Source organism: Wyeomyia smithii, chromosome 1 (assembly GCF_029784165.1).
Source record: "Wyeomyia smithii strain HCP4-BCI-WySm-NY-G18 chromosome 1, ASM2978416v1, whole genome shotgun sequence".
Classification (NCBI taxonomy): domain Eukaryota; kingdom Metazoa; phylum Arthropoda; class Insecta; order Diptera; family Culicidae; genus Wyeomyia; species Wyeomyia smithii.
In genome coordinates, this window is record NC_073694.1 from 128,162,138 (window position 1) to 128,181,439 (window position 19,302).

The 19,302-nt window shown below is 35.3% G+C and overlaps 2 protein-coding genes and 1 long non-coding RNA gene across 4 annotated transcripts; 1 reads left to right on the top strand and 2 right to left on the bottom strand.

Annotated features, from left to right (window-relative positions):
• The first annotated feature begins 2,552 nt into the window (after nucleotides 1-2,552).
• On the top strand, nucleotides 2,553-4,703 carry LOC129718484 (uncharacterized). The gene is made up of 3 exons (XR_008726916.1): nucleotides 2,553-3,466; nucleotides 3,524-4,240; nucleotides 4,332-4,703. It is a non-coding gene; the product is annotated as an uncharacterized LOC129718484 (long non-coding RNA).
• Nucleotides 4,303-7,440, bottom strand: LOC129718482 (zinc finger BED domain-containing protein 4-like). Its single transcript, XM_055669294.1, has 5 exons — nucleotides 7,281-7,440; nucleotides 5,724-6,020; nucleotides 5,155-5,668; nucleotides 4,783-5,100; nucleotides 4,303-4,722 (listed from the first exon to the last, which is right to left on the bottom strand). Exons 3-5 carry the CDS (start codon nucleotides 5,590-5,592, stop codon nucleotides 4,402-4,404), a joined length of 1,077 nt encoding a protein of 358 aa, XP_055525269.1. The 5' UTR covers nucleotides 5,593-5,668; nucleotides 5,724-6,020; nucleotides 7,281-7,440; the 3' UTR covers nucleotides 4,303-4,401.
• Nucleotides 7,441-12,863: 5,423 nt separating this feature from the next.
• On the bottom strand, nucleotides 12,864-18,955 carry LOC129723863 (zinc finger and BTB domain-containing protein 24-like). Of its 2 annotated transcripts, XM_055678340.1 has the most exons (3): nucleotides 18,696-18,955; nucleotides 17,110-18,625; nucleotides 12,864-13,324 (listed from the first exon to the last, which is right to left on the bottom strand). In XM_055678340.1, the coding sequence occupies exons 2-3, from the start codon at nucleotides 18,549-18,551 to the stop codon at nucleotides 12,925-12,927; spliced, it is 1,842 nt and encodes a 613-aa protein (XP_055534315.1). In that variant the 5' UTR covers nucleotides 18,552-18,625; nucleotides 18,696-18,955; the 3' UTR covers nucleotides 12,864-12,924. The 2 variants fall into 2 exon arrangements, with proteins under 2 accessions (XP_055534315.1, XP_055534305.1); XM_055678330.1 differs by having other exon boundaries at nucleotides 17,110-18,735.
• Nucleotides 18,956-19,302: the final 347 nt, after the last annotated feature.

Below are 19,302 nucleotides of genomic sequence, written 5' to 3' on the forward strand. Positions count from 1 at the left end.
ACTTTCACTATTTAATTCTATCACTTTTCACTTTTCACTTGCAAATACGTATTTCGGCACTGACATAGTGCCTTCGTCAGTGCTTATTATTGTATCAAGACGCTCGAACATAAGTGTATAAATCTATAGTTTTGTTCACTTTTTACGCACAAAATGGCGATTGTTCTGACAGTTTGACGGATGGAGTTGTCAGAAATTCAGCAATTACCAGCAATTTGCTGATTTCCGGCAAACAGAATTCTGAATGCTGATAATCAGCAAGAATATTTTTACTGATTTTTTTCAGTGTTTTTTTTTTGCTGAAAATTCTTTTCAGATTTTGGTGTGCAAACTTGTAATTGAACAACATTATGCAAACATCAGTTGGAGAGGTTAATGTTGTTTATCAAACCGAGCTAGGTTTATTTTTGAAGGAAACAGACGGATGACTTTTTAATATGGCATTTTGTTCACACTTAAAATTTTTTGCCGGGTCTCGGTAATTTATTGCCGAGAACGGCACCACTGAGTGCTCGGTTAAAAAAATAATGACAGCTGTCTCATTTTTTCGTTAATCTCGGTTCACACAACTGATATAATATTTTGTGCCGAAACTTCAGTTAGGTTGAACCGAGATTTTCGAAGAAATGTCACAGCTGTCATTTTTTTTCTAACCGAGCACTCAGTGGTGCCGTTCTCGGCAAAAATTACCGAGACCCGGCAAAAAAATTTAAGTGTGTTGTTTGTTTTTTCATTGGTATCTTGAAACTGATTAATTTTTTTCTGGTTCTGCAATAAATGTTTAATGAATAAATGTTTCAATTGGCCTAAAATGAAAAAAAATCACAGGAGTTGTGTGCAAAGCCACGACCGCAAGGTTGAAGTAGAATACTTTTACAAGAAAGATAACCCGGCTGCTTGCGTGTCAGTCATTTTGAAATTGGATTTGTTTCCTATATACCGCTTGTTAAGCAATTGCAATTGCAATGACAATACTGTTTATGCAGAGCAAAATCGGAATCGCAGCGTCACTCACCTGACAAGCGTTTTGTGGTGAATGGCTCAGTATTCCAATTATTATACAGCAATCTTTCTTGTCTCAAATTTTTATGAAAACGCGTAAAAAATGACTACATTGAGTACAGAAGATAACTTAGAAAACCGTTCTAAAATGTTTTAGCTATGTTTAAATATGAGAGTGATCAGTTTGAGGGGCCAAAATGCAACATTTCATCAGAAATTGTGATTTGTTTGTAAAACAGATGACTCTAAACATAAAACGGAAGCTTAACTAAAATAAGGGCAATGTCTTGTACCGTTTTGGAGCACTGCAGAATATTTCTTGTTCCCTATTTAAAATTGTCTTAACATTGTTGAACTGTATCTTCTTTCTTCAATAAGTCATCTCCTCAACACTGCAGGGACTCGTAATATTTTTTTTGTAGAAAGGCAGACAATAAAGAATAAAACGCCAGAACTTTTGTGCTACCCGAAATTTCAAATCAGGCCGCAGACGCGCTTATGCTATTGCACTGATTTGTATGTGACATATAATTCCTACCGTGGTCCCATTAGGTCTATTCACCGCAAGGATACCAAATGTGCAGATTTGTCTGCAAAACGCAGATTTTTGATTTGCAAATAATTCCAGTTTTTCCATATTCTCTGTAGATTTTTGTCAGAGTCTCTTTATAGTTGCGCAGACTTTCTCAAAATCTTGCAGATTCCTGCAGACTTTTGCCTACGCAAACGCATTTTTTTCAAATCACGGCCAGATTTTTCATTAAATTTCAAGCAGATTTTTTCTGTTTTTCGAACAGTTGCAATCTTTTTTGAAAAACATCTGCCATCTCTGACTAACCGTAATGTAGATAAAAAATGCCGTTTTTCATAGACCTGTTTTAGGTAGCAGGTAGAATATCGATACAGCTGATATCGATGCTCCGCGCTCGATATCAGCCTGGCATCGATGCTCCGCGCTCGATATCAGCCTAGCATCGATACGACCAGGAAAAAAATATCGATGCTCGAGTATCGATACTTTTCGGATTTTGGCCTAGCATTGGGCGATACTGCATAAAATATCGATACTGCGGTATCGATACAGGAAACATAGATGTATAGATATGCGTGAAAAATCGGGGGTTGAGTATTGATACTGCCAGTATCGATACCCGATACTCTACTAGAACCAGGCTTGCCAGACCTACGGATTTCCTCGTAGATCTACGTATTTGTTACACTTCTACGGATACACGGATCCGCAGACAAAATTTACGGATTTTTCAAAATATCTACAAAAATCTACGGAGTTTTGAAAATATATACGGAAATCCACGGATTTTTTAGTTTGCTATCCCTATGAATATAAAAATATATAATGAATTTAAAGCGAATTTTCCCACGATTCAATCCCATTTAAAAATATGGTTGTTAGTAGTTAGTGACACAGAAATTATGTACTTCCGTCGTTTGATTATTGACATACATTTTCGCTCTTTTTCGAAATTTTACCAAAAAGTAAATCCGTAGAATCTATGGATTTACCCGAAATAGTTCTGGCATCTCTGACTAGAACATAACTTTATACATATGTCACATAAACAGTAGTTTTGGTCTGTTTTTCATTTTTGTAGCTGTCGTTGATCGACAAAAAATCACATTAAAAGTCAGTTAGTAATAACCTTTATCTCGGGATCTAAAATCAAACGCAGGACTTGCTGGTAAATCGGTAGAAAATGGCTGTGAAGTGCTAGTTAAATTCATTAAATTGGAAAAAGAAATGGCAAAAAGTTAATTGCTATTGGTGAAACATCGCTGGAGTGATTCAATAAAATTTACAAATTAAGTCGTATGAGGAATATTAAAATAAAGCTGGACTCAAGACACGATAATTTATTTTGATGCTGACAAAATCTGTCATTCGTTTGTTGGGGGTAGCACTGCTGGCGGCATAAATGATAGCTTCTGCAGACAAGAAGGATGCAGAAGCGAGCCAAACGACGAATGCAACCATTTGTAGATAACGTGGTGATGATTCAATCAATTAGCAGTCCAAGATTTTTAAACAAAAGTGAAGAAGTTATGATTTTATCTGCAATAAAGAAAAAGTCATCAACTGTCTGTGCGGCTACGAAAAAGTGGATCGTTAGATGGCACAGCGTGAATTATGTTTGTAATACCAGCACGGTATCTGTAACAAAATCGCTACATATGTCGCAACCCGCAAAATGGTAGTGAGTCAAGATTGGTTGTATGAGGGCGACCAACCAGGTATCAAAACTGAAACATTCTACTAGCTTAAAAACAAATCACATTATAGCGGGTAACTAGCTGGAATTGAAATGGTTCGTGCATAGTTCGATCGTCAGAATCAACATCGCAGATAACAAAGACAATCCGGAAATTAAACTGTCGTCAGAGAAATGGGGAAAGAGTCCTCTGCAAGGCGGTAATGATCATCCATCAAGAATCGTATCTCCTAACCGTACGTAATGTATTTCAAAAAACAACACTCCATTAAATAAAATAATATTTGTTGTAGAACCTGTTACATCTGCCAACAGTTATCTTCGTTCGGAACCATTCCAATACTTCCGATATGATGAAGACTGAGTTTCTTGTCGCGGGCGAATAGGCTACTCGCAGTTCGGATTGTTTCGGATTCATCCAGGATGATGAAATAATCATAGGCAGTTCCTGTGGCAGGAACATTTTCAAAAGTTGTATGCCAAACGTTATGATTCCTCCATGGCCGAGAAAAACTTCACTTGAAAATTTTTTGTTTGTTTTGATACTTGAAATATATGGAATAAAAAATATGTTTTTGCTATGATCGCATTGGGGCTCATTAATTTTTAATTGTACTGTATTTTCAATATATACTCCATCAAAATTTGCAGACCGCCAGTTACCAGTAACCCAGTTTAAGTTCGAATTATCCGACAAGAAAAAACAACCGGGTGCGCCCGCGGATGGTCGCCACAAAGGTGATAAACTAACATCGACCAGTTCCAAAAGCATCAATCAGTAAACCTCGCTGACATCCTTCATCGATCTTACCAGCGCCCTGGAGGCATCGACTCGCATAGATTTGGCTGAAGGTTTGTAAATCGCAATATGGAAGAGTCACAACGGTGACCACAAACAAGCATATGCAACGGATGCTCCAAACGGATTTTTTCTCTAGATTTTGCAACTTGATCAGTGTCGCCAATCAGTTGTTAGTCTATCGGAATTTTTTTCTAGTTCATTACTGAGCGTAAGATGTTTATTGTAAAATTATTATTAAACTAATTGAAACAAAAAAATAGAGTCACTTAAGTTTATATTTTTCTTACTTCTCTTTCAAGGAAGATTATCTCCACTTGAGTTTATAATATTTACATTAATTTGAAGGTGATAGCAGATAAGGAATCTTGATTAAGTGTCTAGGAACCAATCTGTGTCTTGCAGCGAACTTAGAAATGTTAATTTAGCCATTCTTGTAGCGTTAAGTCTATATCTGTTTTCACAAGTCCTGCCAGTCCGTGAGAACATCCTTTCTGCCGGAACCGACGTCACCATTCGTGAAAGGAAGTCTTTGGCAATTGGATGCAGATGCGGATACTCGCTTTTAATCGCACTCCATGCTTCGAGTGGGTCGGATGATCTGGGAATCACTTTTTGGTGAAGAAAATTTCTCAATTCGCCTGATACTCCGCCTGGTCGATCAGGTTCCAATTGTGCCGTTTGTTCCACCACCTTGTGAATATAATTTTAATTTAATGCTTAATGTAAAACAAAATAGTATATAAAATTTACCATACGATCATGTATGTCCCATATATTTTGGATATGAGTTTGATTCGATTTCGATTGACTGCTGGTGTTTTCAGTATTTGAAGCTAACTGTCCTCGCTCTTTCTTCTCTGACTCTTTCATCATGTCCGACACCACTTGTACAACCCTTGCATACGCCAGCGGTTTCAGGTGGAGTGCTTTAAACCGAGGGTCTAATAAGGTGGCAATGGCGATTCCGTCCACAAACGCGATGTGCTCGAAACGACTATCAAACTGCTCTAAAAGTGCAGATCTAAATCCTTTTACGCATTCGCTTTTAGGTTTGAATGATTTCAACATCTGAAATTTGGGGTGAATTGTAATTTTATCAAAGACAACGGTAACGAAACTTACCGTTCTCACCATACTCATGAGAGGAATGACTTTTCCCGCCAAAGAAATCTTCTCCGCTTCGAGCTCGGTTATTGCATGCATTACAGGCTGGAAATTATCGCGACCTTCTATGGCTGCTGTCATATCTGATCCAGATAGCATTTCAACATGAGCGTATCTTGAAAGGATAACTCCAACAAACTCCGCCAACCGAATAAAGCTTTCTAACATTTCAAAGTTGCTGGTCCATCTGGTTGGTTCGTCTTTTTTTAATTTTCTGATTTCCCCTTCTGTTTTGCCACCACTCTTCTGTAAACTTCTCAGATCATCCGCTGCTTTCGTTGATCTCTTGAAGAAAGTGACTATGTTACGTATTTTTGCCAACAGATCTGCAAACTGTTTCGATTTTTCAATAGCCACTGTCACCATTCGACTGAGAGAGTGATCGAAGCAAATCATGTGGTGTTTTTTTTCCAACTAGTTCGTTAGCAGCAGCAACCATGTTGGCCCCACCATCTGTAACCAGAACACTTATCTAAAAAACAAGAGGCATTATACTGGAAGCGTTTACTATTATGAAAAATTAATACCTTTTTTATGTCAATATTCCACTCGGCGAATGATGCTCTAAGCTCACATACCAAATATTCTTTTGTATGAGATCTCTCCAATGGCCGTGCCACCAGTGCGATGGATTTCATTAATGTTTGATTTTCTTCTAGGTAATGAAGCGTTTCCCCCAGGTAGCTTTTATTGCTACCTGTGTCAGTCCAGACATCTGCTGTTATACTATATCTCTCACATAATTTAATTTGAAGCATGATTTTCTCACTCAGTGTCTCATATTTTTCGTCTAGCATTTTGGTTATTGTTTTGCGAGTTGGTATCTGTGCAATTTCACGAAATATAGAGAAACCATTTTAAACGAACATTTTTTATCTTGTTGAAACTTTGCACAGATGTTCTTATGGGCTAAGGATGTCATTATGTGCTGTTAGTGTTTTTAATCACTAATTTTTGAAAAGGGTTAATGTAAAAATGATATTCATGATTACAAATATTTTTAGAGCCAGAACGGTTTATTTGATCGGTGTGAGGTCTATTTTTATATTATATCTTTTATTGATGCTAACAGCCAAAAGTGACCTAATAGCACCTAATATGAGCAGTTTTGTAATCAGGATGATGTCTAGAGACCAGAAAACTACTCCAGAGGCCATTTTTAGTTCCAAAATGGTGACTTCTGGTTCGTCTGGTATCGTTTTCAGGTCTTTGGCACGTAAGGGGTAAAAAAATCAAGTCCCCTCTTTGACCGTCCCTTGTTACTATATAAAAACTAATATTATCAAAAGTTGTCTTTTAATGAGTTTTGAGATGTCACTGATTTTTATCACTATTGATTGAGGTGAACTATGAAATACCCCGTCGAGCAAATAACGGTTAAAAAGCTATACTCATTTTAGGGCAACTAGTTTGAGCTTTAGGGTAACATTTTTTTCGCTTTTGTCGACCAGTGTAATATATTTGTCTTTCCCAACAAAATTTACACCCTAAAAAATTTAAAGCCAGAACGATTTGTTTAATGGGTATTCTTCGGTAAAGTTGTTACCAGTCCCTCCAGAAAAAATATACATAATATTTTTAGGAAAAACAAAAACAAAAATATATTATAAATTAAACATCTCAAAAAACCCGCTTTTTGAACATCTGAACACAATGTTAGCTGAATATTCATAACTGTTTGAACTTAGAAAAATAAAAGATGAGTTAAAATTCTGAAAAAAAAAATCTTTTCTGAATTTTTTTACAGTGCATATTGTTTTTGGTAGGACACAATTACTATCTACAGCTTTACCGAAGATATTATACCAATCAAACAAACCGTTCTGGCTTTTAATTTTTTGTAGTTTTCATAATATAATAGGTTTTAAAAAAATTAGCTTTTTGGGATATGTAATTTATTTCTACAATTTTTCCGAAGACTGATAAAAAAACCGTCTGGCTCTAAAAATATTATCAATCATTAACACCTCTGTTACATAAACCATTTTCAAAAATTAGTCGTGATTCAAAAAAAATGACATCTTTAGCCCATAGGAACATCTGTGCAATAATATAATGGGGACATTTTTTATGGAATTGCTCACCTTGTATAGAGGTACTGCTGTTTTCGTAAATCGCAAAAAACCTCTTTTTTCAACTGTTCGTAGCGGAAGATTATCCGTCGCAATCATATACATTAAGGCTTCGTTCAACTGCTCCGTCTTGTAACCTTTAACTGAAATAGAAATTAGTGGTCGATTTCACTAATACATGTTTTTTTTTGGTTGCAAATAATTAACACGCAAAAAATGTGTGATCTCACAGCTGCCAGAATGAAAGTTATTACGTAGTGAACTAGCAGTTGCTGAATGTAAGTTAAAGAAAGCGAGCTCGTGATAGGTTGGATTGTTGGTGCAATACGCTCAACTTTTTACTAGTGTACCATTTCATTTTGCACCAAAAAATAAATTGCCGGAAGCTCATTTTAAAATTATTTAAGATCTTTTTTTTTTTGTTATTTTTGTTGTTGTTGATAGGAAGATAAGCTCCTTAAATCTTAGTATGTATGTAGTATGCGTTACATCATTTTGCTTCCCAACACCGGAAGATTTCTCTATTTCCTACGTAAATGTTTTAATTATTTTTTGTGTTTACTATATATATATATATATATATATATATATATATATATATATATATATATATATATATATATATATATATATATATATATATATATATATATATATATATATATATATATATATATATATATATATATATATATATATATATATATATATATATATATATATATATATATATATATATATATATATATATATATATATATATATATATATATATATATATATATATATATATATATATATATATATATATATATATATATATATATATATATATATCCATTTTACTTACTGAACTCATCGCTGTCTTTGAAACGGTAGCTTGAACTGTACTTTTAACATTCATTAACTTGGGATGGTGCCGCTCTAAATGCTTCCATAGGTTCACTGTGTTCTCTGAAGTTTTCACAATTATGCCACATTGCTTACAATCTGCATAAGATAAACTCGATTTTATAAAAAAAAACGCCAAATATCACTCGTTTTGGGCATTTTGAATTTTTGTTTTCGCAACGAAATTAAACACGCTTACTACCGGTGCCAACTTCACTTTAAACTTGCAAGCATGTCGCGAGCAGAAACGCCAGATTGGTTTAAAAGGTCTGCTTGAAACCTGAAAATAAAAATCTGCCCGAAATTCGCCAAAACTATGCACAAAAGTCTGTAGAAACCTGTACACATTTTGAGAAAGTCTGCGCAAATATACGGAGACTCGGAAAAAAAATCTGCAGTAACTCTGAGAAAACTGCAACTATTTGTAAATTAATAAAAATATGAACACGGATTCCAAAAACCTGCACATCTGGTATTCCTGGACGCAAGAAGCATGACGATGCAACTGCTCTATGTCTACTATATGTGTGTGGTTCGGAAAGGGGCACTAGCCATCTATCTAATTCTTAGTTGTTTTCATGCAACAATAAAGGTTAGAATAAAAGATATCAGTTTCCTTAAACCTGTTTAGAGCAAGCCCGCCAGTGGCTAAATTGAAGTTTCTAAAGCTAGTTTGGCAACTCCCACCATAACGCGGCAACCGCACCGGGCGTTGCTATGTTGGTTTGGGAAATAACAATCCGCACCTCGGGTAGTAGCGAGTTATTAAATTTGGCAACGCGATAGCAACGAGCCGAATCGTTGCTATTTGATTAAATGTCAAACTGTTGTTTTTTTTTTTGTGCTCGATAGTGAATGTTCGTAATAATATTACGAAGATGATGAGTGTTTTGAATGCGGACTCAATTGGTCGGCCTCGGAAGACGAAGTGTTTTGCCTCGCTTGTTAAACACGTCGTAGGACGCAAGTGTCGACGTGAACCACTACTCAATTTTATTTCCGATTGAGCTGAAATTTTGCACAGGGTGTTTTTTCGGGCAGATAAACATTTTGTATAGGTTTTTTATTGAGATGACAATTTTGGTTGGCATTTTGGTCTGCAACCTACACGATGCGGAAAGCTCAAATCCTCACAAGATTGGCCAATATTATTCAATAAACCTGGAAGGTTTAAGCAAATCTGCTCTGGAGTATTACCAACTATTTTACCGTTTCGTTCGGTCGTTGTATAAAAAACCATTTTTCTCCTTTACCGCTGTTTCAATCTTCAAAAACAACCTAAAATACGTTCGAAAGCGGCGTTGGAAATGGTCATCGGTATAGACCGTTGTTAAAACGCTGGATGGCACCTTCCTCCGTATGGCGGACAATATTTGGCTATTTACTAGGCTGAGAGTCGCCCCGAATCTTTCCAAAAATCATTTTCTTAATAGCGTATAAGGAAATTTGTTCTGCGAAATCACTTTCTTCATCACAAGAATCAATCAAGTAATCAAAAACAATTTACGCGTTCTATATTTAAGTTCTTTTTGGCGGCAAATTTTCAAATATTGATAGCAAACTGTGGGAACCGAGACAGCATGAAATACAGAATACAACTAATGACAGTTCGCCAGCTTTCAGTAGAATAGTCATTTAAGCCAACGTTGCGAGACGTGCCCAGTTAGGATGAAAAAATTTATGTACGCAAAAGTACAAAAATCTGCAAAAGAATTATGTTATCGATAACTTAGGAGAACGAAAACAAAGTTACGTGAAATGGAGGGAACATTTTATGAAGTAGAAAGAACGTAGATCATTCCGGAAACGATTGACTGACGGATAAGTTGGTTATTACTAGATCCGCAAAAAAAAAGCAAAATACATCACAAACAAACATTTTGTCAACGTTGGCTAGTGACGGTCTTCAGAAATTGGCAACTGCCGGTGTGAAAAAGAAATAGTGGAAATGGTAATCCCCATTAGCAACGACCGGTGCGAAAATCGGTTGCTATCCAAAATAGCAATGGCCAGCGTTGTGAAAATAGCAACTCAAATGGCAACTCGTGCGCTTGCTCTTAATTAAAATCGAAGGAGTGGCATGGCACCGTGGGTTCAGGCTTACATCTCGAGGTGTGTGTAAATCGTGTAAATTTTCTTAAATATAAAAATATTTCGGTATCGATACGAATATCGAGGTTTTTAGATCGATACTACACTATATCGGACTGCCGAGTATCGATTCAAAAAATCGAATAATAGACCCTAAAGTATCGATTTTTAGTATATCGATACAATATCGCCCAATGCTGTTTTGGCCAATGCTACTGCTGTTGTCGCTGTCTAGAACTATTATGAGCAGCTTCGGCTGAAACAGGCTCTTATTTAGGCCAAATATCATATTTTCAATTGCAAAGAATATGATTCTGTCGACCGTGCTTGGGAAGCAATCATATAACGACCAATCAGAGGTCAAATTTTTCGTTTTGACAAGGCTTGACTATTTTCAATAGTACAATAGTTTGAATAATGAAATTACAATTATCTTCATTTAGGAAAAATCTTAGAAGATTTTCCAATCTATTGCTGCAAGAACGGAGGAAATCCATCGAATACTAACCAATTTATAAGCAATTGAAATTGGACATATTTTTTACTTTTTTAGGTTTTAGATTTTCATTTCACATCCCTATGTAGCCGAACTTCCTGAGAGAAGTATTCTACTTCAAAAAATGACTGTTACATGCAGCGTTGCCACTAAGTTTTGAATAAAATCTGGCAAAACGAAAATAAAAAGTCAAGTCTGGCAAAAATCTGTCGCTCATTTTTGAATAAAATTCCTGGCAGAATTGAAAGTGATTGTCGTGACGCTTAGAAGCCATCTTGTTGCGCTTTCCAAATTTACGCAGTCCGACTAATCGCTTCAAATTTCGAACACAGAATCCCGATGAGGACGTTCTTTAGAAGCACCTCGCTAAACGCTCGTGTTGAACAGTACGGCCGCTCTCTTTGTCGACTTTGCGATAGCATTACACGAACTCGAACTATGTAAATAGCAAGTTAGTGCTCACACATACTACACGCCACATGAAGAGACAATTCTGAAGATAATTTATTTTAACCCGACTCATATCCCACAGTGATGACCTTTTTTTTCTCGCCGGGTGTAGGTAGGTAAAGGCCAGGCACGGCCAATCTCGCAGTAATGACCTTTTTGCGAGACGACGCGGATAAAATCTGGCAAATATCTGGCTCTTTTACAAATATCTGGCAGATTCTGAGGTTTATCTGTTTGTCTGGCGCGCGAACAGAAAACTGGCAAAATCCAGATTTATCTGGCACAATGGCAACGCTGGTTACATGCTACATCCTCATAAATTCCAATGTCAATTTCAAAATCTTTGTGAATATAGATTTTCCACTAAAAACTGCAACTCTTTATCGTCACTTTTCCAACGAACTTGTAAATACAAGATTTTTTTATGTGACTTCTTTGCTAAGCAGTTGTAAGGAACTAACAATGATACTGCTTTGAAATCGGTGAGTGAGCTATCTTTCACAAGCGCAATTGAAGATGAAAGGAAGTTTGCTTTCTACTAAATCGTTCTTAATCAAGACCTATATAAAAAATTGCCTTTTCGCGTGTTGAATAAATTTGACTGCATTAGGATGAAAGGTATTCATCAATGTTAAAAACAGTATGTTATTCTTCTTAAATAGATGTCTGCAAATAAATAATCTAAATTATTTTTAAAAATAAACGCTTTTCTTTTTATGACTTTCTGGTGGCATATGACCTTAACAATATGTGGCCACCAATGAACTAGTTTTAGGATTGTAAGTTGTCCACATGACGCATGAAGCCTTCAACGACCTAGACACTTGATATGACCCTTCCGAGTAATTAGAGGTATAGCACGGTATTAAGTACTGCTTAAATCATGTCTATTTTGGTTTCGGTTTCGGCAACATAATGGACAAAATACCTTTCTCTTGGTGGTTGTTGAGTTTGAATTGTTTAAAGGAAAACTATAAATTATGATTAAACATAACCGCTCGTTTTTGGCTTATGTGTGCCAAAGTCAAACCGTGTCGAAAGTGAAACGTGGTCAAATCGAACAAAGTCTGAATTCTCTAAATGAAATATAAAACTATCGTAGTCCTACGTCAAACATGCGGTCGTGTCTTGGATACCACCCTCGTACTATTTTCTTTGGCTGAATCTTAATGAGAGAAATTGTCTAGTCGTTGAAATCATTAAACGTTTTTTGACAATTAAGCTTATTTCGAACAGTTTACTAGTTGCATTTTTTAAGGTATCTACTAATGCCTAATAAATCAAAGTTGCAAAATTGAATCGTTCGAGAAATACGTTAAATATGAGGCTTTTGGCGTATTTTGAAGTGCAAATCTCAAATTACGTGTTTTATTTATTGATACCTCAAAAAATAACAATAGCTTAGAACAAATTTTTGCTGGAAAAAATTGTCCTGATTTTAAACTCCGACGTAATGGTAACCCTATACTTGTATGAATGGTATAAGCGTAATAAAATTTTGAGTGTTAAATGCGTTCTCTCCACCGTTAGATGTCGATACTTAAAATAAAGAGATTTTGTTTCGTTTTTGCTTCTTTAGTTCACATCTTACAGATGTGTGTAAGTCTAGCCAAACCCATATAATTAACTGGACATTTTCCAAATATTTTATATGAAACTCGCCTGAGTGCGTTAGCGATTCTTTATTTTAAAACAAAATCAATGATATATTGTTGCTTATCGTTTTCGCTAACCATTGTAAACACCGCTGGAAGGAAGCATCATTACAGGGGCAGATCCGGTTGAGTAAACGAAGCTCGGTTGATAGTGGACACGTTCCAATTGAGTCGTAGTATGATATTGCTGAATATTCTCCTCATGTTGCGCCTGTTGCGATTGAGGAATATGATGGGATTGCGAAGGCCCAACCGATGCAATTGGACCATGATTCGAATCCGTTAGATGAGAAACGCTCGCAGAACTGGGTTGAGTGTCATCAACGTTTGCTATAGCAGTACTGCTTACTGTGTTTGCCGGAGGTTTTGCTTCTACAGTTTTGCGAGACCGACTACTAGTCTTGTAGAGTTTCACACCCTTGAACTCCATGCCATGTTCGCGAATTTTATGTTGTGTCAACATATAATTGAATCTGCAACGATATTATATATACTCAAGACTTGCTTTCGACTGAATTATTGACTGAATTTTTTTTTCTCGGTTTAACAGTCATTTGGCGATTAAAACGATATATATATATATATATATATATATATATATATATATATATATATATATATATATATATATATATATATATATATATATATATATATATATATATATATATATATATATATATATATATATATATATGTATATATATATATATATATATATATATATATATATATATATATATATATATATATATATATATATATATATATATATATATATATATATATCAGGTTTTTTACGCGGTTTTTTAATACGCGGATTTTTTTACGAGGTTTTTTACGCGGATTTTTGAATTTACGCGGATTTTTGAATTAACGCGGTTTTTTTTTACGCGGATTTTTGAATTAACGCGGTTTTTTTTTCGCGATACCGCGCTAATTAAAAAAAATTTCGCGAGTTTCCGAATTAACGTGGGTTTGGAAGCAGAAACGTTTAAGTGTATATCTAGTAAAAGATTTAGTCCAAAAAATACTCTCCGGCCACCGAAAGATCCGGAATGACCGTCAAAGAGGACAATTTTAAATACTGGTTCTAGAGCGTCCCGGGTTTTTTCTAAAGCCCTTCTTGCTGGACTACTTTACGCGGATTTTTGAACTAGCGCGTTTTTTTTTACGCGGATTTTCGAATTAACGCGGTATTTTTTTACGCGGTTTTATTTTACGGAGTACGTATCCCCCGCGTAAAAAAAACCTGACTGTACAGTCATGGAGAAAATAATAAATACACTTGCAGTTTTGGTTAATTTTCCATATTTTGGGCACTGATTTTAGTTGTTATATGATGTTATGTTACATCATTACGATCAGCATACACTCTCTTTCAGAGAGGAACGGAGAAATAACTGGATTTTTTCTGTGTCGGTGATTCTGAAAATTTTTTGCGTGAGTTAGTGTTTTTAAAGTGGCGACAAAAATAAATACACTATTGAAATATATATACAAAACAATCCAAATTAGCTTTATTTCTGTACATATCGTTAGCAAAGTGATTTTTTACGTTACAAAACTCACTTTCCAAATTTTGTGGCCTGTTTTTTTGTTTTGTAAAACCATATTCAATCTTCCGGGTATGTTTACCGCCAGGTTTTCACGAGTAGAAGCTGAACTAGCATTTCACGCTGCCTGTCCGACGTTCCATAAGTCTGTTTTATTCTTTGGATGATGCTTTGCAACCTAGACTTTCCCAATCTTCCATAGAATTTCTAAAGGATTTAAATTAGGAGTCTGCGCTGGTCAAACTAATAATTCTATATTTTCTTCGTGTTTTCAATGCTGTATGTTTAGGATCGTTATACTGCATAGAGATCCAGCAAAGTGGCATGTTTCCTTCGGCATATGGAAGCAAAATCGACCACCTAGGTACACAGAAAACTTTATTCTACTTCAAAAGCGATACATTTTGGCAAGAACTGAATTTTCTAAAAAGTTTTTAGACTATGGTGCAACTAAATGGCACATCGTGTTTTGGTTTGATGAGTCGAAATTTAAACTTTTTGTTTCAAACGGTCAGCACCTGGTGAGAAGACCGGTGAATACTGCCTTCAACACACAATTAACCACAGAAGTAGTAAAATTTGGAAGTGACCACAAAACGGTGTAATACTGTTTTCTAATGCTGGTATGGAACCCATTGATTTTATAACATAGACTATGAATACTAACGACTGTGTAGATATTTTACGTAGCGCAATGTTTCCGTATGCCAAAGAAAACATGCTTCTTCGTTGGAGAGTAACGATCCTAAACATACAGCATTGAAAACAAAACGATGATTTTTAAACGAAAATAACAGGAGGGTTGTGTGCAAAGCCACAACCGCAAGGTTGAAGTATAATACTTTTACAAGGAAGATAATCCGGTTGCTTGCGGGTCAGTCATTTTTACTAGTAAATAAACGTTGACTTTTCAGATCAATCGAATTTTGCGCTTCAACAAGGATTGACCATTTTCAATAATATAGTAAGTTGCTTGTCATGCTTGGGGCTTGACAATTTTTAAATTTTGAGATGAAATTTTTTCGGATGTCGTGCTCATGACTGAAGGAAAAGATAATTCAGCACTTTCTGAGACACGGAAATAAAGTAAAATTTATAACTTTCACAAATTTAAAAATGAAAATTAACTCAAGAGAAAACATTAACGCTTTAATCATTAGGTTTTTATTTCATTCTGAAAAGGACAATTTGCTGTTCAATTTAGTATCGGATAAGATATCGGCATCTTTGCGTTATCACTGACAGTGCGAATAAAGTATTCCTTGTGATAAAATAAACAGTGAAATGCTGAAACTAGACGGCTCACGTGTTGTCAAAATGAGTCAACTTTTCATTGAATGCATTTACTAGTGCCCACTATCGCACAGAGACTGCATTTCACTAAAGTGCCTCACAGCATCAGTCGCTATCGATGCTGGAATCCGCTGCAACTAGTGCGCTATCCATTGCTACGCCACAGCTGTGGCCGCTTCCGCCATCGCTGGTATCCACTGTACTGCTAGTGCTGCTGCTAAGGGAGGACGACTGCTGTTGTGGCTGTCTAGAACTATTATGAGCGGCTTCGGCTGAAACAGGCTCTTATATAGGCCAAACAGCATGTTTTTAATTGCAAGGTATATGATTCTGTCGACCGTGCTTGGGAAGCAGTCATATAACGACCAATCAGAGGTCGAATTTTTCGTTTTGACAAGGCTTGACTATTTTTAACAGTACAATAGTGTGAATAATAAAGAATCTTAGAATCTTAGAAGATTTTCCAATCTATTGCTGCAAGAACGAAGGAAATCCATCGAATACTAACCGATTTATTAGCATTTGAAATTGGACATATTTTTCACTTTTTTCGGTTTTAGATTTTCATTTCACATCCCTATGTAGCCGAACTTCCTGAGAGAAGTATTCTACTTCAATATAAAATTATTAGTTTAACCCGCGCAGACTTTTAATTTTAATCCTTTAGAAATTCTATGGAAGATTGGGAAATTCTAGGTTGCAAAGCATCATCCAAAGAATAAAACAGACTTATGGAACGTCGGACAGGCAGCGTGAAATGCTAGTTCAGCTTCTACTCGTGAAAACCTGGTGGTAAACATACCCGGAAGATTGAATATGGCTTTACAAAACAAAGGACAAGCCACAAAATTTCGAAAGTGAGTTTTGTAACGTTAAAGGTCCCTTTGCTAACGATATGTACAGAAATAAAGCTAATTTGGATTGTTTTGTATACATATTTTAACAGTGTATTTTTTTTGTCGCCACTTTAAAAACACTAACTCACGCAAAAAAAATTCGGAATCACCGACAAAGAAATTTCTCCAATCATTTCTCCGTGCCACTTTTAAAAAGAGTGTCTGCGGATCATAATGACGTAACATAACATCATACAACAATTAAAATCAGTGCGCAAATACGAAAAATTATCCAACACTGCAAGTGTATTTATTATTTTCTCCATATATATATATATATATATATATATATATATATATATATATATATATATATATATATATATATATATATATATATATATATATATATATATATATATATATATATATATATATATATATATATATATATATATATATATATATATATATATATATATATATATATATATATATATATATATATATATATATATATATATATATATATATATATATATATATAAATTTATTAATAATTAAATCAAATACCTGTAACCAGCACCGCATAGATCACAGGTAATCCTGTCTCCTGTATGTTTCATAATATGCAGCCTCAACTGATTCGGTAGAAGGAAAGCTTTGCCACAGTAAGTACATTTATGCTTTAAAGAACTTTCATCGGAATGTTTATTCTTCATATGTCTTTGCAAACCTTTTCTCCAAGCGCATTTAATGCCGCAAATATTGCAAACAAAGGTTTTTTTTTCGTGTAAAGACTCGATGTGCATTTGCAATTCTCGCCGTATGTAGTACTGTTTTCCACAAATGTTGCACACATAGTCTTTCTTGTCACTATGAATTTTCAAGTGCGATGTAAAATTGCCTTTGTGTACTAAAATTTTGCCACAAATTGGACATATTCGACTTGTCTCGCCTGGGCCTGCCGATGATCGCTCTCGTTTTGGTTTTGGTTGGCGTATTTTCTTCGTCACATAACTATCTTGTTCAGAATCAGGAAAATCATCAACAACTATAAGATTATCTTTGAATTCGGTTGTTCGCTTAGATTCAGTTTTTTTTCTATATTTGCGTTTAATAAGAGGTTTAGTATCAGAATCACATTCCGAATCACTTTCAACTCGTATCCTAGATTTAAGTGCTTTCGCGTTTGCAATTGTTAATTTGTTATTAACGTCTGGCCTAAATTCTTCATCAGATCGAAAAGAATCGGAACTCTCTTGGTCGGATGCAATAAAAGTTTCGTCATCTGAAGCATCTTGTATGAATGCCTTTTCCGGTTTAAAACGCATTTCTTTGGAATTATCTGTTTCGTTGATATACTCAGATTCTTCATCTTTTTCTTGTTTCAACAGTATATTTTCCGTAATATCGCAATTCAACTCCAGTTTGAGCTCCTGTGGTTCAAAAATCTGATCAAATCGATGCTGAGTTTCATTGCATTGTCTCACAAAGTTCAACAAAAACTGTACTGTTTCCATGCAATTTTCGCAAATTCCTTGCGGGAAATATTCTTTTTGATAATATTGACCCAAACAGAATTTCAAAAATTCTTTGCCATTAGGTAATTGGTGAAGTTGGTTTTCGATCGGACGATTTTCTTTTCGACCACAGAATCGGCAGTAAACCCTAGGGTTAACTTCTTGTTTAACGTCTGTTTTTTGATCGTCACTTTGTCTTTCTGAGCAAACAAGTTCTTCAGAAAAAACTGTTGCTATGTTCATCGTAGGCCAAGCATCAGGAAATAATCGGGGCATCTTGTAACTACGATCAATATACTTTTCTTCAAAGTGCTTTTCGCAAACGCGAGAATTTTTTGGTATTTGTTTATTTTTGCGTTTTTGTGCCCATATAGTTTCACTCCACCAGCGTTGTAAACCATCGGATTTGTATGCACTCATGAACACGACTTGTCCCATCTGGGATGCACAACCCGGAATGAAACAATCACGTCGGGCTGTTTTTTTCTGCATATTAACTTATTTTGATTCAATTTGAATATGTGAAGTTAAATAAAAGCCAGATTAATCCGCTGATACACGAGTATCTATAAATCACTTGGAGATATATGATATACCATAAATCTTATAGCGAATTTCTTTATTCCACCAGCTCACCTCGCTTTGTCATATAGCCAACTTTACTGCTGTCAAACCCCTTCTTTATTTGCTAGATTTTGACCCAGTATTGACCTGGTGTGCTGCCCGAAGCGCACCGTAAAATTTGTCAGTTTTAGTCCACCACCACACGTGTTTAATTAGTAAACAATTATCTGGCATCTCTTTCTTACTTACGTCGCAAAACTCGATGCCTTTTCTTTATACCTGCGTAGATTTGCACTGACTCAGTGGAAAAAAGAAACTCGTTATTATAGGAATGCATATAAGTGTTTTCGTTTTTCTCATACTAAATTGTCAAAACGCATCACTAACGCCAAGACTAGGGATGCCAGGTCTTGTTTTCAAATGTTTTCACGTTCGCGAAATAATATCTTCACATGTCTTCCCATTCGAGATAGAGATGGCGCTTAAACCGATCGAAGGTTGGAAAACTTAAGGGCATATCGAAAACTGTCGAGCAAAAAACAGGTCGCCCCTTCTGCAAAATGCGGTTCAGAATTTCATATTTTCCAATGTTTTCACATATTTTTCAATGTCTTAACCTTGTCTTCACAAACAAAGTTGTCTTCACCGCAGATTAAATGTCATCAAACTAAAGAAATGT